This window comes from Herpailurus yagouaroundi, unplaced genomic scaffold, assembly GCF_014898765.1.
Source record: "Herpailurus yagouaroundi ecotype Mexico unplaced genomic scaffold, PumYag 140, whole genome shotgun sequence".
Lineage (NCBI taxonomy): Eukaryota > Metazoa > Chordata > Mammalia > Carnivora > Felidae > Herpailurus > Herpailurus yagouaroundi.
Window position 1 is genome coordinate 49,577,788 of NW_024412395.1, and position 27,641 is coordinate 49,605,428.

At 41.2% G+C, this 27,641-nt stretch overlaps 1 protein-coding gene and 1 long non-coding RNA gene across 2 annotated transcripts in view; one reads left to right on the forward strand and one right to left on the reverse strand.

Annotated features, from left to right (window-relative positions):
- The window catches only part of STK39 (serine/threonine kinase 39), a 311,613-nt gene that overhangs the window by 185,314 nt on the left and 98,658 nt on the right, over positions 1-27,641 (reverse strand). Inside the window, exons 8-12 of the mRNA XM_040474668.1 lie at positions 21,699-21,808; positions 21,323-21,424; positions 18,853-18,986; positions 8,961-9,009; positions 8,793-8,858 (exon numbers count right to left, since the gene is read on the reverse strand). Coding sequence (XP_040330602.1) covers positions 8,793-8,858; positions 8,961-9,009; positions 18,853-18,986; positions 21,323-21,424; positions 21,699-21,808 — 461 coding nt within the window. The remainder of the gene's footprint in view (positions 1-8,792; positions 8,859-8,960; positions 9,010-18,852; positions 18,987-21,322; positions 21,425-21,698; positions 21,809-27,641) is intronic.
- LOC121030654 (uncharacterized) lies at positions 1,013-4,743 on the forward strand. The gene is made up of 2 exons (XR_005790347.1): positions 1,013-2,772; positions 4,376-4,743. It is a non-coding gene; the product is annotated as an uncharacterized LOC121030654 (long non-coding RNA).

Here is a 27,641-nt window from a genome sequence, read left to right on the forward strand (position 1 = left end):
CATCAAGCGTTTGAAATCACCTTACAGTATTTATTCTCTGGTTTCTTGATAATATATAACCTTCAATATCTTATGAATTAGCTATAATATTCCAGGAGATTAAAAAAAGCAATTTTGTAGAAACTCAGAATCATTCTCCCTCTTTACTGACGAAAAGAAGAGTCTAAATGGAAGCAAACTGGGAAGCTGGCTGGCTTTGGACTCCCACTGTATGACAAAGCAGTCAAGGTCCAATCTGGGTCTTAATTTTCAGGTCTACACACTGAATGATCACAAACCAGGCGATATTTATGCTCTTTTACACTCATACTTCAACATATGTATACTTTTTCAACCACTCTTAATCACCTATCTGTCCTGTCACTCAGGACTTCACTGGTTACTACAAGGCATCAGTGATTGACATAAATGTAAGCCAAGTGCCTAGCGTGGTGCATGAAGGTACACAATATGTATGGATTCCTCGCTCTCCTCTCCCCATGTTCCTGCATCCACCAGCTCCACAACCTTTCTCACTCTGGCAGTGCATATTCCGCGCCCACATCCTAAGGCATCTATTCTCTGCTACTCTTTGAGTACGTCTTGTGCTGCCTACCCCGTGTTCCCCACTGAAAGGGAAGTTTCACTGCCTGGGCTGTGTCCTTTATCTCCGTGCACCTCAGTGCCCATTACTGGTAGCATGGTTGTAACGGCAGCAGCCATTACAGCAGCTGCAGAAACGAGAACAGCAGCAGTGGTGCCCGCAGTACGGCAATCAAAAACGTTACAAAAACAATAATGAGGGGCGCCTGGGTGGCGCAGTCGGTTGGCGTCCGACTTCAGCCAGGTCACGATCCCGCGGTCTGCGAGTTCGAGCCCCGCGTCGGGCTCTGGGCTGATGGCTCGGAGCCTGGAGCCTGTTTCCGATTCTGTGTCTCCCTCTCTCTGCCCCTCCCCCGTTCATGCTCTGTCTCTCTCTGTCCCAAAAATAAATAAACGTTGAAAAAAAAAATTAAAAAACAAAAAATAATGACATTATAATAATAAAACTGTAATAATAACGCAATATGTGTGATTATAATAATAAAACTCACTATGATTATAACTAGTGCCATTTATTATTTTGTGCCAACCAACCCGTGTCACACGCTTCCTACGCCGTACCTGAAAAACACACGTAGGTATCGTTACTTTCATTACTTACCCCGTTTCATGAATGAGAAGCTGAGCTTCTGGCAGGCTGTGACGACTGTTGATGCTATCAAACTCCCACTAGCCAACTCTCTTCCCTTCAGAACCTCCAAAGCCCACTTACCACCTTACACCCCCCACCTCTGCTGAAACCCTGGCAAGCTTCAGAGTCCTACAATGATGTTTACGGCATCTCCTGGTGCTCAATAATGGCATGTGTTACATTGTTACATGGAAGACTACCTGCTGGGGAGAAGGACAAAGGCACCTCCCCTTTTCCTACTTAGACCCTCTCACACTGCCCACCTTCTCCATCTATGTTTCCTTTCTACCCTCTCGCTGCTCTTCTTCCTTCTGAGGTATGATCTGGTGCAAAGAGCACAGAACCAGAAATAAGAACTGCCTCTAATTAGCCGTGTGACTTCGGACAAGTCAGTTCACCTCTCACACCTTCAACTGCAAAGTGTAAGGATAACAGCTGCCCAACCTGTTTTCAGGCATGGTTGTTTAGAATACATAAGGAAGCATACGCAGAAGTGATCTAAAAGCTGTAAATGAGTATCAGCTGTGTGTATTTGGTTCTCAATATTCTTTGGTCTTCTCACACACACACACACACACACACACACACACATACGCACAAACGCACACAGTGCTTCTTTCTCACGGTAGAGAGGATTGGCTGCAGTAAATTTGCTGGCTTTTGCCCACTGCCAGCACCTCGCTGGGGCAGAAAAGAAAACATGAAGATGTGAATAGGCAACAGCAATGAAATAATGGTTGTTGTCCTTCTCCTTCTTTCTTTACTTTTCCATGGGCTTCTTCTCCATCCCATCCAGACCAACAGCAACAGAAACCCACTTCATCACCCACTTCATCACCCACTTCACCTGCCCAACTCCCAGGACCCCCCTTGCTCCCTATTTCACTGCCTACTTCTAAATTTTCCACCTATGTAGCCACAATAATCATTCCTTATTTACAAGATAGTCACGGCAGCCTGTGTTGGACTGAGCGCTCACGACGTGTCAAACACAGTGCTAGACATCCTGCACAGATCGTCTCTCATCGTCACGGCAACACACAGTAAGTGTCCTTGGCTCCATTTGACACACTGGGCTCAGAGAGATGAGCCAGCTCACCCAGTGAAGGACAAAGATCCAGCTACTGCTGCTTCCAGACCAGATACCATTCCTACTCCCTAGCTAAATCTAAACATCACACTCTAGTCAAGTGTTCCTTATGCAAAACATTGGTTAGAAATCACAGGGAATTCTTACCTTTAATATCCTATGAATGTACAACCACAGTGGCATAAAGCATAAAGCAACCACAGTGGCATAAAGCCTTTTTCCTTGAAAAAAGGCTAAGGACCCTGTACAGTAAGTATGTTCACTTTACCTTTTAATGTTTAATATAATGAAAAAAATGTTATTTCTCCTATTAAGAAGTGATTGTGTTTATTACAGTGAAGAAGCTGGCAGGCGCCACCTTAAACGTGTGACCAAAGTTAACATCACCAGTAAAGGAATAAACCGGCATAAACCGGCATCATGTGGCTCTCAACGTGCTATGCTGAGAAGAACACAGCATCATTCCAAGGTATTTCTGGAAAAAGATGCATAAACTGAAGGTAATCACAAAGAAACAGCAGAAAAAAACCCAACTGAGTGCCATTCTACCCAATAAATGGTCTGTATTCTTCAAAAGTGTGACTGTCAGTAAGAGAAAAGTAAAGTGTATTCCAGAAGAAAGGAGACAAAGGTAGACAACAACTATACGATTCTGGACTGGACCCTGGGCCAGATACATGACCAGTGGCAAAACTGGCAAAATCTGTACAAGATCTGAACATTAAGTAATAGCACTGTGTCAATGTTAGCTTCCTGATTTTGATAATTATACCGTTCTGTAAGAGAATGCCTTTGTTTTGAGGGAATGTTCACTGAAGTAATATTTAAAGATAAAGGGCATTATGTCTATAACTCTGAAATGTTTCAAAAGAGAGAGAGAAAATACAGAAATGTTTTGTGCTATTTTTGTAAATTTTTCTAAGCCCAAAGTTATTTCAAAATGACAAGTAAAACCAGAAAGGACAAATCATGAACACACATTAAGTATTAAATAAGTATGAACTGTAACAATTCCTACCCATTTATTTCTAAGCACATGGGAGGATCAGATGAAGTCAACTCCCCGGGTCCTTAATACGAAGCCAAACTTACAGCCTGATACAAGAAATTCTGGGACCCACAAATACCACACTACTTTTTTCAATCCATAATTGTTCCATCCAAATGCAGCAGTGATACATGTCTTTCCTTCTGACAGCGACTAATCATTTGTAACTTCTCAATTTCAAAATCGAGAAAATTCCAATAAAAACCCTCCAGTGATTCCTCTTCCCATGAAAACACGGCAACTGCCACAGAAACAACAGTGTGTGGCGCTTCCCCGACTTCATCCCTTCTCTGGCCAATATGCTTTCTGGTTAAGCAGTTGGCATCTAGTTATCTGTAGAGCTACTAACTCTTTGCCCTTCTCCTGCCATCAGTGGGTTTTAGCTACAGAAGGTGTGAGTCAATGTTCGCATCACTAACATAAAGCAGAGACACAAACCAACTCTGACACTTAAATGGTCCTACAGAAAATGCACACAGCCCTAAGCATCAGATTCATTTCTGGCAGAAGGATGTACACTCTTCCCCACACAGTGGAACACCTCACGTTCAAGCATTCAAACCCCTAAAGACGGCTGGAGACAAGCCCCTAAAAAGTCACATGAGAAGGAGTTAACAGCTATGAGGCCTTTTCTTCTCATGCACAAGGATAGGTGAAGAGTTGAAAAGAAATTATAGGTGTACTTAACCTTGTTCTCATGGGTCATTATTAGCACATTCTCATTTAGAATTCACAGACTATCTTGTGGTCCAGGAACCCCAAATCTCTCATTACCCTTCACCACATGCCTGAAGTCAGACAGAATTTCCATTTCAGAGAAAAATTAGGGTAAACAAAAATCAAGATGATCCCTAAGCAACACTGTCTGTCAGCAAAAAAGAGCCCCAAATGGACCAAATACTATGCCTCCAGGATAAAAACAAATATTCCTAATTTCAGCAATGACCACACACACACATAATCATTTTATGTCACTAAATTACCAGGAAAGCCACACTGATTTTTTTTTTTCTTTCTGATTTAGAGGAATCACTCAGGATGAAGACAAGATCACCTACCCATGGCCCCCGACTAATGCTTCACATTCTGGCCAAACGTGAATGTGACAGGCCTCTACCTCTCTAGTGCCAAAGGACAGCGCTGGTGGGCTCTGTGAGGACAGCTACAACTGGCCCCTTTCTCTTTTAAATATGAGAATTATTCATGTTTTAAAAAAAACACATATTTAAAGATATCTCTTAATTTTTGTTACTATTAGGGAGGAGAAGCCGAAACTGTTGTTTATGATAACAAATTTCAAATCAACACAGGTTGCCTCAATGTCCAGAACTTGGTCAACAGGCCCAGTTTCCATGTAAACACTGGTAATATCAATGGATTCTCTGTTTCTATTTAAAAAAAAAATAACGTTTATTTATTTTTGAGAGAGAGACAGAGAGACAGAGCACGAGTGGGGGAGGGGCAGAGAGAGAGGGAGACACAGAATCCGAAGCAGGCTCCAGGCTCCGAGCTGTCAGCACATTGGCGACGCGTGGCTCGAACTCACAAACTGTGAGATCATGACCTGAGCCAAAGGCAGATGCTCAACCAACTGAGCCACCCAGGCTCCCCATGTTTTTTCTATTTTTTAAACAACAAATTGAGACAAAAATCAAAGGACCAACAGCAACAAGTAGCCTCTGAGGAACAAATCTACACCAGGAAACTAGAACATGATCAACCAGGAAAATAAGCAGCTGAATGAATGTCAATAAAGAGAAGTCCAAAAATGGATGACACAACACGAAAAACTCTCCCATACCAACTTTTACACTGGATATACATAAACACTATAAGAACCTAAGACAAGCAAAGACATCCTACAACAAAGGTTTTCAATGCTCACGGTGATTAAAATAATATTTACTTCCAAGCGGCCAAGGCTGCAGGATAAGTTTCAAATAAGGAACAGCATAGTCGCTTACCAACATCATGCACACCAAGGAGAGAGGGAGGTTTGTCTGCTATTAACGGGAATCCTAGGAACAAGTGTATGTCAAGCATTTTAGGTGAATAAAAAAAAAAAATGGCCTTTCCTTGGTACACTCAAGCATATGTGTTCACTGAGTTAGCAAACATTTGTGGGCACTTGATATGAGCAAGACACGCACTGTGATTGATGTTCTGGTCAGCATACCTGCCATGGAGCCTATGGGCAAGGAGAGGAGTGTAGCTAATAACCAAGGTGCAATTTAAAATGAGAATTAATAGGGGTGGCTGGGTGGCTTAGTCGGTTAAACAACCAACTCTTGATTTCAGTTCAGGTCATGATCTCACACTTCCTGAGATCAAGCCCCACATCAGGACTGTGCTGACAGCTTGGAGTCTGCTTAGTACTCTCTCTGCCTGCATGCGCACTCTTTCTCTCTCCCTCTCTCTCAAAATGGATAAACTTTAAAATGAGAATTGTAACATGAAAACAGCAGACTTGATGAAGCTAGAGAGCAAGAATAACATTACTATGGGCCACTCTTTTTTTTTTTAATTTTTTTAATGTTTATTTATTTTTGAGAGAGACAGACAGACAGACACAGACAGAGTGTGAGCTGGGGAAGGGGCAGAGAGGGGGAGATACAGAATCCGAAGTAGGCTCCAGGCTTTGGGCTGTCAGCACAGAGCCTGACGTGGGGCCCGGACTCACAAGCCGTGAGATCATGACACAAGCCCAAGTCGGACACCAAACGACTGAGCCACCCAGGCGCCCCACACTCTCTTTTCTATATGATGTTTAAAGAACTAACATATTCTCCCTTTACACTTCTCTGACTCCAAGATGGGCAGCCACTTTCCACCTGAAGGGATGGATGACAGAACAAGCCTGAGAGTTAAGTCTAAAACCCAGAAATAAGTAAATGGCAGAAGACATGCTTGAAATATCACAGGTCCCCAAACTCTAGCTGCTTACTGTTTACGATACATGCAAAATGGGATGTGGAATGCAAAGAACACTAACATGTAATAGATAACTTAAATATTTTTTTAAAAGAAAGAAAATAGGGGCGCCTGGGTGGCGCAGTCGGTTAAGCATCCGACTTCAGCCAGGTCACGATCTCGTGGTCCGTGAGTTCGAGCCCCGCGTCGGGCTCTGGGCTGATGGCTCAGAGCCTGGAGCCTGTTTACGATTCTATGTCTCCCTCTCTCTCTGCCCCTCGCCCGTTCATGCTCTGTCTCTCTCTGTCCCAAAAATAAAAAAAAAAAAAAAAAAAAGAAAGAAAATAAAGCCAGAGCCTGGAGAGTTTCTTCACTTTTCCCAAATGACAGACTCTCAAAGGAAAGCATATGTTAGTGAGGAAAGTAGACAGAGTGAGAACTACAGGTGGTTGACTTGAGCTGGAGTTTAGAATGTGAGGCTGGATGTTGAAAGGGTGCCATGAATTCGAGGCTAAGGAGGTTGGCCTCTATTTGATAGGAACTTTATTTTTCACTTATTTGCTCTTGGAGTTATCTTTAATTTTGGGAACCACTTTTAAGCAATTAGGTGACACGATCAGAAAGTAAATCCTGTGGTAACATCTAAGAAGGAATAGAAAGGAGGAAGACAGGGAGGACAGGGAAAAGGGAGGTCTCAAACACAAAAATAATCCCAGTGTCCTGAGGTTGGGTAACTCAGGCAGAAACACAGAACACAAGAAGATTAGGTTTGGGAGGGGAGGAAAACCACTGTACCTGAGAGGCCGGCAGGCCACCTGACAGGGAGGGACTGGGGGGTGTGAAGCTAAATAAAGCTCTGGAGAGAAAATACACCTGGCAAACTCCCTCTTGAGGGAACAGCTACAGGATGAGACCAGAAAAAAACAGTGAAACAAGCAGAGACCAACAAAAATGTTCTCTGAGGACCTCACAAATGGAACAAGCCAATGGCTCCCTAACAGTGTTTTTCAACTCAACACTTTAGATGCCTGATCAAAAGCCTCATGCTGGGACCACCTAGGTGGTTGCTCTGCCCCTCCCATGCTCATGTGTGTGCACGTGTGCATGGCCTCTCTCTCTCTCTCAAAACGAATAAATAAACTTAAAAAAAAATTTTTTTTAAAGCCCTATGCTAAGATCCCACACCCCAGAGAGAATCCTGCTGGCCCCAGGGAGGTAGTCGCACACCTACACAGAGTGGGTCGCTTCTTTTTTATTTTTTTAAATTTATTTTAGAGAGAGAGAGAGAGAGCATGTGAGCAGAGGAGGGGGGTGGCGGGGGAGGGACAGAGAGAGAGAGAGAGAGAGAGAGAGAGAGAGAGAGAGAATCCCAAGCAGACTCCATGCTTGGCATGGAGCCTGATGGGGGCTCGAGTCCACAACCCTGGGATCATGACCTGAGCCAAAATCAAGAGACAGTAGCTCAACCAATTGAGCTACCCAGGCACCCCCGCTCCTTTTTTTTTTTTTTTCTTTCCCACAGTGGGTCATTTCTTAAAATCTATTTTTAAATCTGTTTCAAATAATTTTAAGGCATCCGCTAAATGTACTTCTTACTGAGCCTTTAGGAAAGGCAACGTCTGGAATGCAACATTCAGAGTTACTTCACTGAGGCATGATGAGATGCAATCTCGAACGCATATTCCTCTGCCAGTTTTATTTCAGAGCATATACCTCAGATTCATATCGGCTTTCCCTATAACTATTAACCATAAAAGGAGGGGGAGGAACCTTCCTTTCTAAATCTGTGATTACATAAATACTTTAAATTATAAATATCTAACATAATTTTAAAACCAAATTAAACCAAACCAGAGGTTAAATTTTGTTAGGTTTCATACCATAATGAAATCAGTAATTACAAAAAAAATAAAACTCTGGATAAATACGTAAATAAATACACTCACACATACACACCATTTTAAAAATCTAAAACCAAGAATGGAAACTTTTGCAGGTAATCATTAACATAATTCAGTTAACATCAGGTAAACTACAAGAGGGGCCAGGGTCTTTGATGAGGAAAGAACCAATATTCCAGATACTCAAGATAACTCAATTTGTAAATAAAATCGGATTAAAAATAAGATAGCCATTGAAAACAGATTTTGATTTTCGTTTTCATCATTTCAAGCTGCTTCAAAATGACTGCCCCCTCTTCTATAAAATTCAAAAGAAAGATATTCAAGGATCTTTCACCTCTCCAATGTTCATACCTCATCACAATCCCCTCCCCTCCGACCTTCTTTAAGCAAAGCTGAAAAATGGAAAGTACGAAATCATTCAAGTTTCACACTGTTTCCACAAATGCATTCACAACAAGCCAGAGATAGCCAAAAGGCAAAATGCAGCTATATGAGGAATTGCTAATCAGATAGCCTCTAAATAACACATCCTGAGTATGTGGCAATGTTTTTCATATTTGTCTGTGGGCTTCATATCCCCGGGTGGGGAGGAGCCCATGCTGGGTCACAAAGACTATTGATGCTTACCTTTTTGGCTCTTTGGGCTATGTCTGGTGTTCTTGTAAGCAGCTTTTCAATCAGGTACTCTCTGTTCTGCAAAATAAATATTCCCAACAGTTTAACACCAAATATCACACATAGAAATTCATAGTGATTTCAAAATAGCAGATTTACGTGGGGTTTTAAGCATGTTACCTTGGCTTTCTGGAAGAATTTGCATTTTAAAAGTTCTGCTGCTGTGGGCCTGAAAGATCAATAATAAATTAAAGTTGAAACAATGACCACTCAATAAATACACGGCCGTGATGAAACAACTGAATCCCAGAATGTTTCTGGAAAACCAGTTTCAGGAATAGCAAAACCAGAAAACAAATTAATCATAAGCTGGCACCAAATCAAACAGTGCCGATTTTCCAGTTCTTTCCACTCTACTGCAAAACACATAAATTGCTGTAAGTTAAATATTTAGGACACGATCAATTTTCCATCCTTCATCCTTACACTTCAACTAAGTGAATTCAGTGTTTCTTAAAGGTGGCAGACTGACACATCTGTGAGCTAAATTCCTATATTTATTAAGAAGCCGTGCAAGCTGCAATATGATCCTGTCAAAGAAACTATAGTCTACAGTGTCCTAGGATTTCCCAAGAGCAGCAGTTACCACAAGGGGCCCGCAACATGTGGACAAGCTCTCTCTGCCCACCAAGTGCAGTGCACATGCCCTAGTGGCTCTGGGGGGTAAGGTAAATGTGAGGGTGATTCATAAAATGCAAATTCATTTAAAAGCAATACTGGATTGGTCTGGCTCCTCATGGTGTCATTTAACTTGCTTCTCTATCCTGTACTTCCTATAAACTAAAAGTTAAATCTAAAAACTTGACTATATTGCATCAAGCATTTAGGGGAAGAATCCTTCACAGATGACACCATGCCCTTCTCCCCACGGCACATCAGAGGTACCTGATGTTAGGTTAACTCACTGGGAGTGATGCTAAGTTTAACCAACGACCCCCGGGCCTGAGACCTCTCCACTGTCAAGGTATGTTTTCACCAGGGCAATTGGCAAGCATTCTGTTGGGTAATACTTCGTTCGGCATTGTAGGAATTTTCTGTTCCCCTAACAATTTCAGCATCTTTGTCTTAAATGATTATTTCCTAACAGGTGGCAGAATGCTGATGTCCTACTTCTATCATTCCTTCTACCTTTATTAAATGGCATTCTTCCATAAAGAATAGCTTTCTTCCAAAATAGTTCCTTCTAAAACACGCAGCCAAGCAGACAGAATCAGATAAATCCAGAGTATGAGACAATCAGCCAACCAGCCTGATCTCTTCAAAAAGTCAGTGTCATAAGTGGAAAAGAAGAGAAGGGAGGGGACTGTTCCACATTAAAAGGGACTTAAAGAAACAAAACCAAATGCCACAGGAGACCCTTGCCTAAATCCTGTGTTTGAAGGGGAAGGGAGAGAAACAACAAAAGACATTTGGAAATAATTAGAGACTATGTGAATAGGCTAGATCATTAAGATGATTTTAGGGAATTATTGGTCATTTTCTTGGGTGTGGAAAAGTATTGTGGCTATGAGGGAACACATTTTTATTTGCAGGGAATGCAAGCTGAACTATTAAAGTCTGTTACTCACTTTCAAACTGTTCAGCAAATAAAATGTAGATAAATACACGCATCAGATACAGAAAATATTCGTGACTACTGCTTCCAGGTGGTGTTATAGAAGCAAACACTGTACTATTCTTTTTCACCTTTGTGTATTTAAAATTTTTCATAAAAAAAAAGAAACTGGGGCGGTGAGAGGGAAGCGTTACTGAATATTATGAGGTATTCATTCAGGCCGTGATTACCGAAGGTACAAATAGTACTGTGTTGAGAAGGGTGCAAGTTTAAAAGGAGTCCTCTTGGGGCGCCTGGGTGGCTTGGTCAGTTAAGCGTCCGACTTCGGCTCAGGTCATGATCTCACGGTCCGTGAGTTCAAGCCCCGCATCAGGCTCTGTGCTGACAGCTCAGAGCCTGGAGCCTGTTTCAGATTCTGTGTCTCCCTCTCTCTGACCCTCCCCCGTTCATGCTCTGTCTCTCTCTGTCTCAAAAATAAATAAACGTTCTAAATAAATAAAATAAAATAAAATAAAATAAAATAAAATAAAATAAAATAAAATAAAATAAAATAAAATAAAAGGAGTCCTCATGGGGCGCCTGGGTGGCTCAGTCAGTTAAGCATCTGACTTCTGCTCAGGTCATTGATCTCACAGCTGTGAGTTTGAGCCCCACATCGGGCTCTGTGCTGACAGCTCAGAGCCTGGAACCTGCTTCAGATTCTGCGTCTCCCTCTCTCTCTGCCCCTCCCTTGCTCACATTCTGTCTCTCAAAAATAAATCAACATTAAAAAAAAATTTTTTTAAGGAGTCCTCATACTTGAAAAGATCGGAAACCACTGCTTGGGAACCAGGAAGCTCGATTAAAACGTTTCCAGGGACTGAACCAAAGGATACGTAAGACTTAGGCAACGTTTTTAAGTGCATCGCTCTAGAAACTACGTAAGTCTACAGGGGCCATAAACTACATTTCTTTGCAGAGCAATTTTCTATTCAAATTGTTATTGCTCTTTCCCTCAGCCTCAAGTAGAACACTGGTTAGAAGTGCCTGACAAAGAATTCCGAATCACCACATCCACTGCAATACACAGCTGTTAATTGGTAATTGCTTTGAGTAAATAAAGGTCTAAACAACAGGTGGGCCATGATTGATGGTCTGTGTGCCACATCCCCTCAGCGAGCTTATCCAGATTCATGAGTCCATACCTTGTTAAACAGGCAGCAGAACTAAAAATGATACTGCTATTTTACGTGATTTAACCGTGGCTGTTATTTTAACGTGCGCTCTTACTGATCATCGGCAAGGTGTCTGGCCTCCAGCTACTCCAATTCATCTTTCAACCTCCCTGTAAGTATTAAGCACCTACTACTTGTCAGGCGTCGCGCTAGGTGCTAGCCATGCCGCAGTGAATACAACAGACGTAAATACTACCTTCAGCAATTTAATAATCTAGCAGATAAGAATTAGCGAGTGCGGTGAGGCTGTAAGAGGGACGTCAGAGCGTGGAAGCGCTACAGCGGAGCTGTGGCGGGAGGAGAGGGCTGCACAGAAAACCTAAGGACGACCGTTACACACCGCGCAGAGACTTGGTGTTGTGTTTGGCACCTCGTAACATGAAATAAAATCTTAAAAACCAAGGGGCGTACAAAATAAGTTAGACTGAACTTTTTTAAGAAACCCAAGAAAAGCAAGATGATCAAGAGACTCCAGGTCACCGATTTGGTCGAAAACTCTCATCGCCTTTGGTCAATTCAGTTACAACAGCCCCCCAGCCAGTCTCTCCGCTACTTCTCTCTTCTTCGTTCTGGCCCAGCACCCACCCTGCTCCAGAGGTGGCTTCTGTAAAAACCCAATTCTTATCCATCCTCACGGACTTCAGTGGGCTGAGAGGTGCTGGCTCCCTCCATCTTCATTTCCCACCGCACCGCACATGAACTCTGTCCTCCGGCTACACGAATGTTCCCACCCTGCTCCCACTCTGCTCTTTCGTGACAAAGTACACGCTGCTTTTCTTGCTCCAAAATTTTTTGTAACCAACTGGCACAGCCTTGCTCATTAGTCAAGAACCAGTTTAAATGTCACCATCTTCAGAGATACTTTTATCAGCTCCTACAAGTACATATCCATTGCTCCCTACTCAGTGCTCACACACCAATCTACCCACACACTCCTATTCTGTAATTACCTGTTCCTAGGTCTTCCCGCCTCCACCCCACTAGGTTATAAGCCCTTTCAGACAAAGGACCACATGGTATTCATTTTTTATATCCCCAATGCCCAGCACAGACCAGAAAACTGCCATAGCTCAATTCTATAACATAATCAAATACAAGGTAGAAGTGATGCTACTAGACAGTCAGACAGAGAAACTACAACTTCTAAAGCCAAACTTAGTCAACACTGAATTCTAAGCATCTGTTCAATAGAGTAGGGAACAGGAGAATGATGTAATGAAAACAAGACTCATGCTAACAACAACGAAACAAACAAAAACAGAAAGGGGTAAGTCCATGCACAGCGGAGGTCCAAAAGTGGAGAGCCACATGCCCCCCCTTGCTCCTCTGCACCTTGCCTCCTCCTTCCACAAACTAAGGGTGAGGTGTAGGACCAATGTAGAGAGAAGGCTAGGGAATGCCAGACATGCCTGGAGATACACGCCTGGGAAAATACCTTCCCTTCCCCAGCAAGGTCATTTCTATGGTGACCAAAACTGTAAAGGGGAAAAGCATGCCACAAAGAAAACTTCTTTCTCTGCACTCTCCATTCTTAGCCTTCATCAATAAATACACTCAATCACATAAGAAATGAGAAATGGTTTAAAGGAGCCACATTCTTCTTTGTACAGGCTTAGGATTTATGTTAATAGCTCATATGGGTCATACAAAATAATAGGTCTACTCCACACAGAGAATAACTAAATTGCAGGTTCTTTATGTGCTCAAAATAACTCAAGTGCCTATAGCTTGGGGGTTAGAATCATACAAGTGCCAAGCTATCTCCATAAGAAAGTATGGGAAAACAGAACTGGAAAGAACGGGAAAATGAGGGAGGAAGAAAGTGATAGAAGGTACAAGAGAAGGTAAGGTGCATGCTGCCCATCTGACTTTAGGTTTTCTGTGTTTTGTTTGCTTTTGTGTTTGTTTTAGTTTTATGCTATAGCAACCACCAGTACAGGATTAATATGGAACCATCAGTGCTGCCTGCCCCTTAGCTGAGTACCACATAAGAAAAAGAATTCTGCAAGCATGTTATATCTGACATGGCTGCTAACAATTTTCAAATAATACAACATAATATAAATACAGATACTGTTTTATGAGGAAAGCTAAAATGTTATACCAGCAACCCAAATAATGGTACAGGCTGTGAATGATGATTTAATTTTAAATCCTTAAAAACAATGCAGTAGTCTGCAAGTACCAACATTCTCAGGAGAAAATATCTTAAAGGATTCAGTTAATACATATGGATGAACCAAAGTCCACTGAGACTTAAAATAATTTTCAAAGGATTCAGGATGAACATGATATAGTTTAAGTAGTTCTAACAATGTGCATTATAATTGCTAACATCTCATTGACCTCAGGCAGAGCTGTATCTCTCAGTCTCCCCTCCCCCACAAAAGAAATATTCAAGTTTTATTCACTTCTAATGAAATTATCTATGTGACATCCACCCTCTTGTTGCTCAAAGAAAATACTGGTTCTTTTTATAGTTGCCATCCATATGAAGTATGTGATCTAAAAGATTAAGGCTCATTTTTTAAGAAATAGCAAAATGTTGTGCATTGCAAATATAAGCACCTCTTAGTCTATGCCAATGCAGAGCATGGACTTGGATGAGGCAAATAGCTCCAACACCCCAGCTCTCTTTTATTAGGAAAGTTCCATGAGCTCTCAAGGTTGGCTGAAAATGCAACTTATTCTCAGCTAGCCTGAGGGCTCCTACATGGGACTGAATCTGTCCTGGTCACTGTTCCCCTGTGATAAGTTTCTGTCTGTTGCCAAAAAGGTACTCAGCATGGGGCGCCTGGGTGGTTCAGTAGGATAAGTATACAACTCTAGGTTTCAGCCCTGGTCATGATCTCACGGTTCATGCGTTTTGAGCCCCACATCAAGGTCTGAGCTGACAGTGAGGAACCTGCTTAGGATTCCCTGTCTTCCTCTCTCCCTCTCTGCCCCTACCCCACCCATGCACGTGTGCATGTGCGTTCTCTCTCTCTCCCCCCACTCCCATTCTCCCTCTCAAAATAAATAAAAACTTAAAAAAAAAAAAAAAGGAACTCAACAAGACCAGGGTTTTGATACCTATCAATTGCTTTTAAATTATAAGTAGATGACTATATGCAGAATCAATAAAAATTATCAAAAATCTTGCATTTACTCCTCAACCCACTTGAATCTGGTTTGTTTCTAAAACACTCGTCAGTGAGTCCAAATCATTCCCAAATTGCAAGCTCCCAGTTGTCTCCAGTTGCTCAAGAAATATCAAATATGTAATACAGACCCAACACTGTGGACACAAAGACATAAAGATGAATGACACTTCTAAAAAACTTACAAACCTATGAGGAAATTGGATGTGTAAGTCAATAAATTTACATAATGTGGTAAGTACACAAGAGACATATCTCTAACATACTGCAGGAAAACTAAGAGTTGTAATAATTCCACTCAGTTTGGAAGAAAACAGCAAATGGTGAACAGCAATCCCAATTTCCTGAATACTTAGGAACCCCTAGGTACTGTGTTATCCTCTTTAAGTGAATTATCATATTCCGTGCCCATCACAATCTTATGAAGTAGATGTTATTAGGCTCATTTTACAGAAAAGGGAATTGAGTCATGTAGATGACGATAAAGTAGAGCTAGGAATCTCACCCAGATTTACCTAACTCTAAGAAGATGAGGACTTTCAAGTAAGTGTTAAAAGAGGTTCAAGGAATATAGAGGAAGAGGAAGAGCCTTTGGATAACATAAGCAAAGGCAGAGAAGACAGGAAATAGTCATGGTTTCTTTCAGGTTTGTGTAGCAATTAAAATGTTTACTTATTTAGTAATGAATACATATTTTAAAGCTGCACCCTATATAATAAGTAATTCAACAATATTGTTTATTCCCATTCTCATATTTCATCAATCTTTTTTTTCCTCAAAACTTCCCACATCCATGTCATTTCATTTAAAAAAGAGAGAGAGAGAGAGAGAGAGAGCGAGCAAGAGAGTCACCTGAGAAGCTGCTATTAAGAAATGGGCAGAGGGCCTGAACAGACATTTTTCCAACTAAGACATACAGATGGCCAACAGACATATGAAAAGATGTTCAACATCACCCATCACTAGGGAAGCACAAATCAAAACCACAATGAAAGAAGAGCCTGGAAGGTTCAGTCAGTAGAGCATGCGACTCTTGATCCCGGGGTTGCGAGTTTGAGTCCCATGTTGGAGGAGAGTCTACTTAAAAAAATTAATTAAATTATGGGGTGCCTGGGTGGCTCAGTCGGTTGAGCATCTGGCTTCGGCTCAGGTCATGATCTCACAGTTTGTGAGTTTGAGCCCCGTGTCGGGCTCTGTGCTGACTGCTCAGAGCCTGAAGCCTGTTTCAGATTCTGTGTCTCCCTCCTCTCTGCTCCTCCCGTGCTCGTGCTCTGTCTCTGTCTCTCTCAAAAATAAATAAACATTAAAAAAAATTTTTTTAATTAATTTAATTAAATGTTTAAAAAGCCACAGTGAAATATCACCTTACACCAGTCCGAATGACTAGTCAAAAGGTAAAAAAAAAAAAAAAAAAAAAAAGAGTGTTGGCGAGGATGTGGGGAAAAAGGAACCCTCACACACGATTAGTGTGGCCACAGTGGAAAACAGAATGGAGGTTCCTGAAAAACTTAAAAATAGAACTACCATATGATCAAGTAACTCCACTGCTGGGTACTTACCCAAAGAAAACACTAATTCAAAAAGATATACGTACCCCTATGTTTATTGCAGCATTTACAATAGCCAAGATACGGAAGCAACCCACATGTCCACTGATAGGTAAATGGATAAAGAAGATGTGGTATATGAATACAATAGAATGTTACTTGACCATAAAAAAGAATGATATTTTGCCATTTGCAACAATATGGATGGACGTAGAAGGTATAATGCTGAGTGAAGTAAGTCAGTCAAAGAATGACATGTAACCATATGATTTCACTCGTATGTGGAATTTAAGAAACAAAACAAGAAAACCAAATAAAACAGACTCTTAAATACAGAGAACAAACTGCTGGTTGTCATAGGGGAGGTGGGTGTAGGGATGGGTGAAATAGGTGAAGGGGTCTAAGTATATTTATCATGATGAACACCGAGTAATGTACAGAGTTGTTGAATCACTGTATGGTACACCGGAAATTAATATAATGTTAGTTATGTATGTTAATTATGCTTCAATTAACAACAACAAAAAAAAAGAGTCCCCTAAAAACTTGGTGCACCACTGACACTGTTACGGAGGACAACTGCACAATAGTGAGATTAGATTATGTTATAATGTAAACATCTAAAAGAAATCCTTAAACTATTAATACTTTGTAAATCAGTAAGTTCCTAACAGAGCACTCTGAGGGAAAGACTTTGTAAGAATTCAAATATATGATGCAAGGCTCTAATTGAGATTTTTTTTTTTTTTTTTTTTAGTGGGGTGGTGGGAACCTATTATTTGAGTTCATATAGTTAACACCTGGGAAGACTTTCAAGATAATTAAGAAATAAGGACAGTTAATTAAATATAGTGTATAATAATCTAATTTATCCTAAGTTACAAACCTCCTAAAGAAATCTATTGTATCATTAAGTATACCCGTGATTCTACCCTACAGTATTTTTTCCAAAAGGGCTGAAGTTGGGTGACATTACACATCATCACCACTAGGTGGGATCTCAACTAGTGTGAGAATCACAAAGACCAACCACAGTAATGCAGTGCTAACTGGGAAGACAAATACTTCTCTCACTGGGCTTTGGAGGATCAAATTGTTTCCCTGGTGATGCCAAAAATTTATGTTTGGAGAGGACACCAAAAAGAAAGGGAAGACAAACAAGTGTTGCAGAACAAAATTAGAATCTAAGAGCATTCTCACCCAATAGGAGAGTGAAGAAGTAAGCTCAATGAAAGAGTAGTATAACTAGGGAGGAAAAACAAGCCCTACAAATCAAATACAAAGGGCAACTAAGATGTTGAAGCAAAAATAGCCTATTGGCCTATTGGTGTGACAAAACAACTATCCCTTTTACAATAAATAATTTAAAGATGCTTAATAGCAAACAGTCTTCAGATCTCCCATCATGAGGATGAATGGTGACTGATAAAAGATTCAAGGCAAATTCAGTAAAATGTAAAGGAATGAAGAGAGTAGCTATGAAGAACGGGTAAAATAATGGAAATTATGTTTAATCTAGAGAAGGGTTTCTGACTCAAACAATAGAGTACTGTGCAAAGATAAAAAAAAAAAACAAAAACACACAACTGAAGTTTCATAAAGGATTTAGGAATACAGGAATCCCTCCGTCCAAAAGCAAGGTCCTTCCCTGAAACAGAAAGCTTCTGGAGAGAAGCCAGCATTTATGTTTTCAAATCTAAGTATCAAATTGAGCCCCTGGGTGGAGAAGGTGGCCAGTAAATCCTCAGAGGCCTCTCCAGGTCTGTCGTCCAGGCTGACTGTATGCCAGGAGGGTACCACACACAACCAAGCTCTACAAAGGGGCTCTACCCAGGCAAGGCCTGTGGGGCTCACGTCACTTTCTTCTTTAAGAGATAAAAGATGCTGAACTATATTATGACTTGCCAGGATATTTCAAAGTCACAGAAATTAAGAAGGAAGAAACAAACTCAGAAAACAGACATGCTATGGAGCAAGGCAACAACCGAAGAATAAAGAGGAAACACTAACGTTGATTTCAAACCTTTTGCTTCTGTTTATATGATTAATGTTTCTAATGCAAAAATCTTAATCTTCTTTACTGATAATCTTTTAAACAGCACAACTTGTTCTGCAACTAAAAGGAAGCTCATGCAAAATTCAATAGCTCTGCCTGGTTTAGACTGGAGCTAGCAGGATATTCAAATCCTGAGAGGTCAGCTCAACCTACACAGTGCAGAATATTAGCTCAGCTTCTGAGTGCACCACTGCCAATTTCTTTTGATTTCTGTTTTATTTCATTTCCTTTGATGACGGAGCCCACACCTAACAAACACAGTGAATCTTATTAACACTAAAAATGTTCCTCCGCCTCTCCTTCATCCTCACTCACTTCTCTCCCTCTTGGACCTGCCCTGTCTTCCACTAACAGGTTGGAAACCAGGGGCCAGAGCAGGATTTCCCTTGAACTAGCAGTACCTTTCAGGTGTCCTCACACAGCCTTTTCCCATGCACAAACAACGCTTTGTGGTGATTCAAACCAGGTCATTATTAACTCATCCACTAAGTGTGACATACCTTTTAGAAGGATCTTTCTGAAGACACAGGGAAAGTAATTTCCTAAAGGACTTGCCGTACTTTTTCATCATTTCCTTATCCTCTACTCCTGTTTCTAAAGTGGGTGGATCATTCTGCAAAGTCAACATTAACACCTGCAGCAGAAACAAACACCAAGACAGAATCTCAGTACAGCAATGGCTACAGTCGAGTCTTTAATCTCTCACAAAGACCATCCTTGATTTAGGTACAAACATGCTTTTCCCATGATTTTAACCTTCCAGAAAGTGTGTGCTAAAAGTATTCATTTCCCTTTGCAAATCTGCTCAATGTGCCCTTTCACCTTTCTGTTATTCCATTGACAGAACTTACAAAATCTGTTCTGTGTGTTAAGAATGATCTCCCAAAGCGGCCAGGACAGAACTTCTGGGAACTGGCTCTCACACAGCCTGGAGGAGCACGTAGCTCCAGCACAGGGTTAGCGAGGGCCGGGGCTCTGGCTGGGAACGTGCGTGGGGGCGGGGGCCAGAGCAGCAGTTCATGTGCACAGGTCATTCATGAGTAAGGAACCGCCCCTACTCGAGGCTTCTATTAACACACTGCCAACCCTAAAAATAAATCCACACCATCCCAGAAGGTAACACATGATTTCCTTTTCTCTTTTCTTACTGAGAAAACCTACAGAATATTGCTTAAAGGCTTGGCCAAATTGAGACAGTAAGACACTGAAAGACAGCCAGAATACGACTTACTAAAAACCATAACCAGAGAGCAAAAGGCCACGCTGCTTTTGGAGGGGGACAAAACCAAATCAAAATACAGCTTCAAATAAAAAAGGTAAAAATTCCATTCGTTCACACTAACATCAAAATTACTTGCTTTAAAAAAGAATACAATTTGTAGTAAACTATTGACCTATAAAAGGAATAAACCTCATTAATGCATAAATTAGCCTTAATTTATGCAAATGTTATACATGCCAAGGCTCCTCTCAAACACTTTCAGATGTGTGAATGCATGAAGGATTACAGTGACAGTTTATTGTTTGTGGAGGAAAACAGCAAACAGAAGAAAGTGGGAGAGTTCCAAAGTCCTAGCAGAGTCCCGCAGGACAGGATAGCAGGCTGGGATCAGCAATATGATTCTGGAGCTGGGTGGGAAACATGAAGGAGTGGGGGAAGAAAGAAAACAAGAAATACGAAAAAATAATACAGAAAAACCAGATGGAAGAGCTGCTTTAGCACTCTTTCTCTGAAAGTTCATTTCAATTGTTTCCATCTCAACTTTACATTTTCTGCTAACAAAAGCAAGTATGTATGCACACACACACCCTAATCTTAAGTATGTTAAAAATACGTATATAGACTGGGGCGCCTGGGTGGCTCAGTCCGTTAAGCGTCCAACTTCGGCTCAGGTCAGGATCTCATGGTTCACAAGTTCCAGCCTCGCATCTGGCTCTGTGCCGACAGCTCAGCCAGGAGCCTGCTTCGAATTCTGTGTCCCCCTCTCTCTCTGCCCCTACCCCGCTCATGCTTGGTCTCTCTCTCTCTCTCTCTCCCTCTCAAAAATAAATAAAAACATTAAAATTGTTTTTTTTTAAATATGTATATAGAGAAAAGAGTAATGTAACTACACTAAAACCTTAACAGGGATTGTCTGTGGCTAATGAGATTATGAATGATTATTCTCTTTATTCTTGTTTGGACTGCCAAATTTTTTCCAGTAAGAATGTATTAACTTTTTAATCAGTAAAATTATTTAAACTTTTTTTATCCTCATTTTTTTTAAACCTAAATTTTTCCAGTATTTGCCTAGGAAAAAATTGAAACAAATACAGATGGTACTTTCTGTAAAATACTTTAATAATTTCCACTCAACTATTTCAGCCCCCAAATAAAATCTAATCGGGTAAATCAGCCCTGATTTACCATCTCAGAACTGAGTGAAATAATGATGTAGGCCAGTTAAAAGAATAACAAAAGTCTGAAAACAGTATCCAGATGTAGGTTATTGTCTAATAACACTGGGCTCACTTATTTCAGATGAATCACCAACATGACAGTATGAGCACATGGGTGAAATGTTACAGATCATTCCAAAAAAATTGGGGAAATCTATCCACAAAGATGGTATCACTATAATCTATTTTCGGATTTTCCTTGGGGGTCTAGGGTATTCTGCTATTAGAGGAGTAATGACCAGCATGTGTCACAGTTCTCAACCTCCACCCACCAATCTGATCACACTCTTCAGACAGCTCTGTGCTAAGAACGTAAAAGCAAGCTTCAAAGCTGGGAACTGTACCACTTTTGTCCTATTTTGTCCACTGAGAACATCAGACAACACTTAACTTTTGGAGTTAATGGAGGCTGCATTCCTCCACTAATTCTCCTCAGGTCTAAGAGAAAAATGATTATGTTTAAAAGAATTACAGAACCTATTCCATTAAATCCTATTTCAAGCCCAACATATTATTTCCAATAGTAATTACTTTCATAGGAGGGTACTTGTGATAAGGCGCTGCTCCTGTAGCCAATTCAATGGCAGTTATTCCAAAACTCCACATGTCAGCCTTGAAGTCATAGCCTCTCACCTAAGAAAAGAACCAGGAAAAAACACAATCATACAACTAGAAGGTCACACATCATGAGGTCCACAGTATGTCAGGAGTCTACAGCATATATGCACAACTTCGATAATATCATTTTGCTAAGGCCCAGCAATCAGGAATTAAATCTGAGTTACATGATGCATTCTAGTAACATCATTGACTTGAATGAAATTTTAGTGTATTTAATGATACAAAACATCACTTTTATATATATATATATATATATATTTTTTTTTTTTTTTTTTTTTTTCCTTACCTGTTCCATGACTTCAGGGGCCATCCAACACGGAGTGCCAACAAATGTTTTTCTTACTTTATTCCGGGTAACATCACCCCCTGTTGCTAAGAATGCACTTACCCCAAAATCTGTAAGAAAAAAAAAATCACCCTTATTTTATATAAGACATTATTGCTTACAAATTCTGGTTTTATAAACATCTCTTTTCCTGGTGAGCTTTCCAGTGATGATGACTTAATTGTTCCAAACACCATGAGCTCTCTCAGGGACCACCAACGCATCCTGCCATCCTACAGTTTAAACAACATCATCATGGGTCAGCAAGCCCACCAGTCCACAAGCTTAGCATACCAAATTGTATTTTCTGTCAAAAAGGTATCAAAAGTCATAACTAATCATAAAGGATTACAGCAATAAAAACAATAACACATTCTTAATGGCCTAAATACAAAGGATCTCAGTTTTTAGCTGAAATCATGTATAAGAATAGCACTGGAAGCAGTAAAAATAGTATGTAAGGTAGTTTCCTTTTTTTTATTTTAATGTTTATTTATTTTTGAGAGAGAGAAACAGTGTGAGCAGGGGAAGGTACAGAGAGAGGGAGACACAGAATCTGAAGCAGGCTCCAGGCTCTGAGCTGTGAGCACAGAGCCCAATGCAGGGCTTGAACTCAGGAACCATGAGATCATGACCTGAGCTGAAGTCAGACACTTAACTGACTGAGCCACCCAGGTGCCCCTGTGATGTAGTTTCTTCTTTTGTCTTTCTTTTACAATGATTACTTTCTAGCCTCTAATTCCACATCATCAATGTCTGGGGAGTGGCTTTTTTTTTTTTTTTCCCTTAAGGTGGCTTGGGGGATGGGTGAAATAGGATTACGAGTTCACTTGTGGTGATGAGCAGAGTGGTGTCTAGAACTGCTGAATCACTAAGTTGTCCACCTGAAACTAACGTAACACTGTATGTTAATTATAGCTCAATTAAAAATTAAAATAAAGGATAAATAACATCATCTCCCACATTCTCATCACCTTGCTTAAAAGTGCTAACACCTTAGGCAAAATCGTAACAGCAAATCCACAAACCCAGGTACATAAAGCCAACATGCCCAGGTTTGTACATATGTAGCAATCAACACAAAGGAAAAGCTCGGTCAGCAAAGATTGTTTTTTTCTTTTTTCCTATGTTTGGTTTCTGGATAATTTTCATAGGTATAGATACAATGGTTTGTAGAATGAAAAAACACTTTTCTTAACATCCATTACATACTAAAAATTCTTTTTGTGAGCAGATAAATTAGGCATACTGTATGGAAATACACACATGCATTTATGCAAAAAATGTTTGTATGTGACAAAAGAGAAAGGAAGACCTGGTGATTATTAATGCATGCATTTCTGCTTAGATTATTATTAAAAGTTAAAACTAGTTAATAAGTTCAAGTACCAACTACTCAGGGCTAGTACAGACCTACCAGTTAGAGCCAACTAAAGAACAGCACAATAGTAAGCTGGTAAATAGTAATTTAAAAAGGTGATCAACACCTCAAAATGCCACAGCAGACTGTGTAGTTTGAGCCCCTGCCAATTCCTCTCGTTTAATTCTCCTTTGCTGATCCCCTTTCATGACTACCAGGATGACAGCCATTTACCCAAGAGCAAAGTCGAGCAGAAACCAAGGTGAAAATGTATTAGCATTTGCTTTAGGTCTTCAATATGAAGTTAGGGCAATAACACTATAACCAGTTCCCTGAGTTGAAATCTGTTGACTGTTTTACTTTACTTACATTTAAATTTACTCAACTCCCTAAAGGATTTCAACTACAAGTAAAAGGAATAAAAATTGACAAATGTGAGTCTTTGTTCCCACTGCTACGCTCATGTTAATACTGAGCAATATTTTGAAAAGGCTAGATAATTTAATTTGCACATATGTGCCAAAGTAAAACTATTTGAATTCTTATATTTTGGTCAGAAAAATGAAGCCTTGTGAAAAGAAATCTCTAGAACTAGTAAGCCAGTCTCCTGTAGGTGGGAGGAAATACAAGTCATGTTCTTACAGAAAAGCTAGGTGAATAAAACCATTTGTAAACATCTACTATATTCAGCTAGAGGAAAAGATAATATGATGAGCTTTGAAAAATATTAATTTCAAGTTAATTTATACTTCTGCAAAGTTCAACAATGAATCCAACATCCATTTCTTTTTAGTTTTTTTTAATGTTTAGTTTTGAGAGAGAGAGAGAGCAAGAGCACATGCACATGAGCAGGGGAGGGGCAGTGAGAGAGAGGGAGACACAGAATCTGAAGCAGGCTCCAGGCCCTGAACTGTCAGCACAGAGCCCAACATGGGGCTTAAACTCATGAGCTGTGAGATCATGACCTGAGCCAAAGTCAGATACTTAAACTCCTAAGCCACCCAGGTGCCCCTCCAACATTCCACTTCTATTAAAATAATTCTGTGGGGTGCCTGGATGGCTCAGTCGGTTAAGTGTCTGACTTTGGCTCAGGTCATGATCTCACAGTTCGTGAATTCGAGACCACCATCAGCTCTCTGCTGTCAGCACAGAGCCCACTTCGGATCCTCTGACCCCGTCTCTCTCTCTGACCCTCCCCACTTGCACTCTCTCAAAAATAAATAAATATTTTTTAAAAATTAAAATCAAAATAAAATAATTTTGTGGGGCACCTGGGTGGTGGCTAATTCAGTTAAGCATCCAACTTTGGCTCAGGTCATGATCTCACAGTTCACAAGTTCAAGACCTGTATCAAGCTCTGTACTGACAGCTCAGAGTTGGCTTCAGATCCTCTGTCCCCTCTCTCTGCCCCTCCCGGCTCAGCTCACATGCTCTGTCTCAAAAATAAATAAACATTAAAAAAAATAATAAATTTGTAACAATGTAATACTAAGTACATATCATCTGTACTCTAAGGAAAAAAATATTTTTTTAATGCAGTTGCAGCAACCCTACACCCCAATCTCTCCTAGAAGATATAATCCATATAAAAATCCATAGTTAACATTAAATTTTTTTAATTCCTTAAAAATTCCATATGATTACATTAGACCTTTTTAAAGCTACAAAAACAGCTGAAAAAGATGCATAAGAGCAATTTATTACTGACAATACCCCTTCAATGTATCCTTCATGATTCACGTATTTATTCATAGGCTCCACTTAGAACACTCACTTTAAAGTCATAAACAGATGGTTAAATGTCTTTAATGCTCAGAACAAAAAATTCCAGAAGGAGAAAACGCCAATCCTAACATCTACTCACCCTTACGACTACAGAATAAATACACGATGTGCTCCAATGTATTGCCAATGTATATACAGAAAGATTTATATGTACTGAGAAACAACATTCTGACCAGAGTACATAGTGTGCCTGTGTAAAAAGGAAAGCCGGTATATACCGACCAGACAATGTACCTAGGACAGGGAGAACGAGGTGGTGAACCACTGCACTAAAAAGAGCCCTTGTTTTAGGAGAAGTCCGTCTATACAGCCAAGAAGAGTGCAACCAGACAGACGTGGGTCAGAAACCATAAACATCACTCCGGCGACACGGGATCACAGGCTACACATAGAGCTAGCCCGCCCATCTTCCTGCATCCAGAAATAACTGCATCCCAAACCAGAAAGGATGCTGTCATCCCAGGCACTAAAGGCTCTCTCACATCTCCTGAATCCACCCACCCCGTTCCTTCCACACTGCTGCTGGGGCGGCCTGCTGAACCCCCAACATCGTCCTGCTTCCCAGGAGACTGGCACACAGGCCTTTCTCTCCCTGACTTCTCCCTTGAAAGGCCCTCTGCTCCCTAGGAAAAAGTCAGAATCCCTGAGCACAGCATGCACATCAGACTTCCCTTTTCCTCTCCCGCCTCAGATGCCCCTTCTCCCAAATGCAGCCCTGAGGCTGGGCGCTGCTGAACCACTTACTGTTTATTCCCCGAATCCATCACCAGCCTTGCCCTCCACGACGCTGCCTATGCGCCCAGGTACACTGTTCCTCCACTAAGTGCAGGGCCACCGGCAGGGGGCGTCCTGCTCATCCTTATTAATAATGGAAGCCTCTTTGGCATCCTGACTCCCTGTGCCTCGGGGCTCTTTCACAGCCCCTCGTGTTGGGGTGTGGTTAGTCTGATGCCCACCCAACACCTTTGCCTGATGTGTGGTGTACGATTAAGTAACTTTGGGAACTGTCTTATTTTGGTATATGTGAATGCTTAGCCCTGCGGCGGATCCCCCAGGTTTGGGGCATAGCCACCTAATTTGGAGAGTGGGCAGATCCTCCAGGAAACAGCACGGTCCGCACTGGCAGGGGCCAGGTGTCCCGGTAGTTAGGCTGCACGCCATGCTACTCCCCCACCCTGGGAGTTTGGCACACCCTGAATCTGGGCTTCTGGGTCTTTTTCCTTACCTGGCTTCTTGGTTATGCCTGTTTTTATATTACGTTCATATTTATAATCATGAGGGAAACAAAGGCAAGAGAAATGTAGCTAAAATTAAATCTCCTTACAACTTGCAGACACCTGGGACATGCAGAGCGTGACCATCCTCAAGCAACTCAGGGCTACCTTACTTCCTTGATGTTTTTGCTTTATTAAAGACTAAAAATAACCTTATCTTAACAATAGCTAGCCCCTCAAGGTCCTGAAAGCCTGGCTTCCCAATTCCTTAGAGACTTAACGCTATCCCTAACCCCCACTAACTTAAAAGTATATTACCAGTCACTCCTCACAACCCCAGTGCAGCTCTATCTGTCCACAGGTCCTGTCCCTGTGCTTTAATAAAATCACCTTTTAGGGGTGCCTAGGTGGCTCAGTTAAGCGTCCGACTTGAGCTCAGGTCATGATCTCGCAGTCCATGAGTTCGAGCCCCGTGTTAGGGTCTGTCAGGGTCTGTGCTGACAGCTCAGAGTCTGGAGCCTGCTTCAGATTCTATGTCGCCCTCTCTCTTTGCCCCTCCCCTGCTTGCTCTCTCTCTCTCTCTCTCTCTCTCTCAAAAATAAACATTAAAAAAATTTTTTTTAATAAAATCACCTTTTACACCAAAGACATCTCAAGAATTCTTTCTTAGCCATTTGCTCAAGAACCCTATCAAGAACACGCTCCTGCTTCTCCTCACCATGTATAAATATGCTTTAAAATAATTGTCAGGTAGATCAATAGACGGACTATTCTCTGCCTTCAGACTGGGATGAGGAGATAAGCATTAACATGTTTACAGTGGAAGATATAAAATATAAGAAAGATATATTTCCTGACTTTAAGAATATTACCCCTGAGGAGAGGGAAGGCATGAAACAATTAACAACAACAATGCGCTGCTATCTGTGTAGACACGGAGGAGCCAGGAGTGTTAAGAGCCATGGAAGACTTCACATCCACGGGGGCCTTGGACCTGGCCTTCAGGAAGAAGTTAAGACCTGGAGAGGCAAGCCGAAAAGGAAATGGCATTCCAGACAAAGAAGCAGCGTGAGCAAAGCACAAGTGTTGAGCCAAGAGGAAAAAGTGTCTGACAGCTGCAGGGGTCGAACACTCAAATACCTACAGGGGCCAGGCGGGAGTAAAGGAGGGAGGAGGGCCCTGCAAACCAACAGCACAATCCCAATGATTAAAGGGCACTTGATACTCAGTGTCAGCACAGGGGGACCCTAGGAAGTGCCCTCCCCAGGAGCCCATTCTCGGTGCCCTCCTACCCCAGCTCTAAAAAGTGGGCTGCTGCTATTCCACTGGAAAACAAAGTCACCTTCGAGGAATAGGGTCTGGTGTGGCCGAAGTCCCAATTTTCCCAGAGCAAGCCAAATATCGAGACCTTTATGCAAAAGCTCTCTTTTCTGTTGCCCGCAACAAATTCATTTTTTAAAAAATTAGGCAAAATAAAGCAATTATGCCTCCCCGGCTTAGCCTGCAAAACTAATCTGGTAAGTTGTTACAATGCCTAAAATTTAC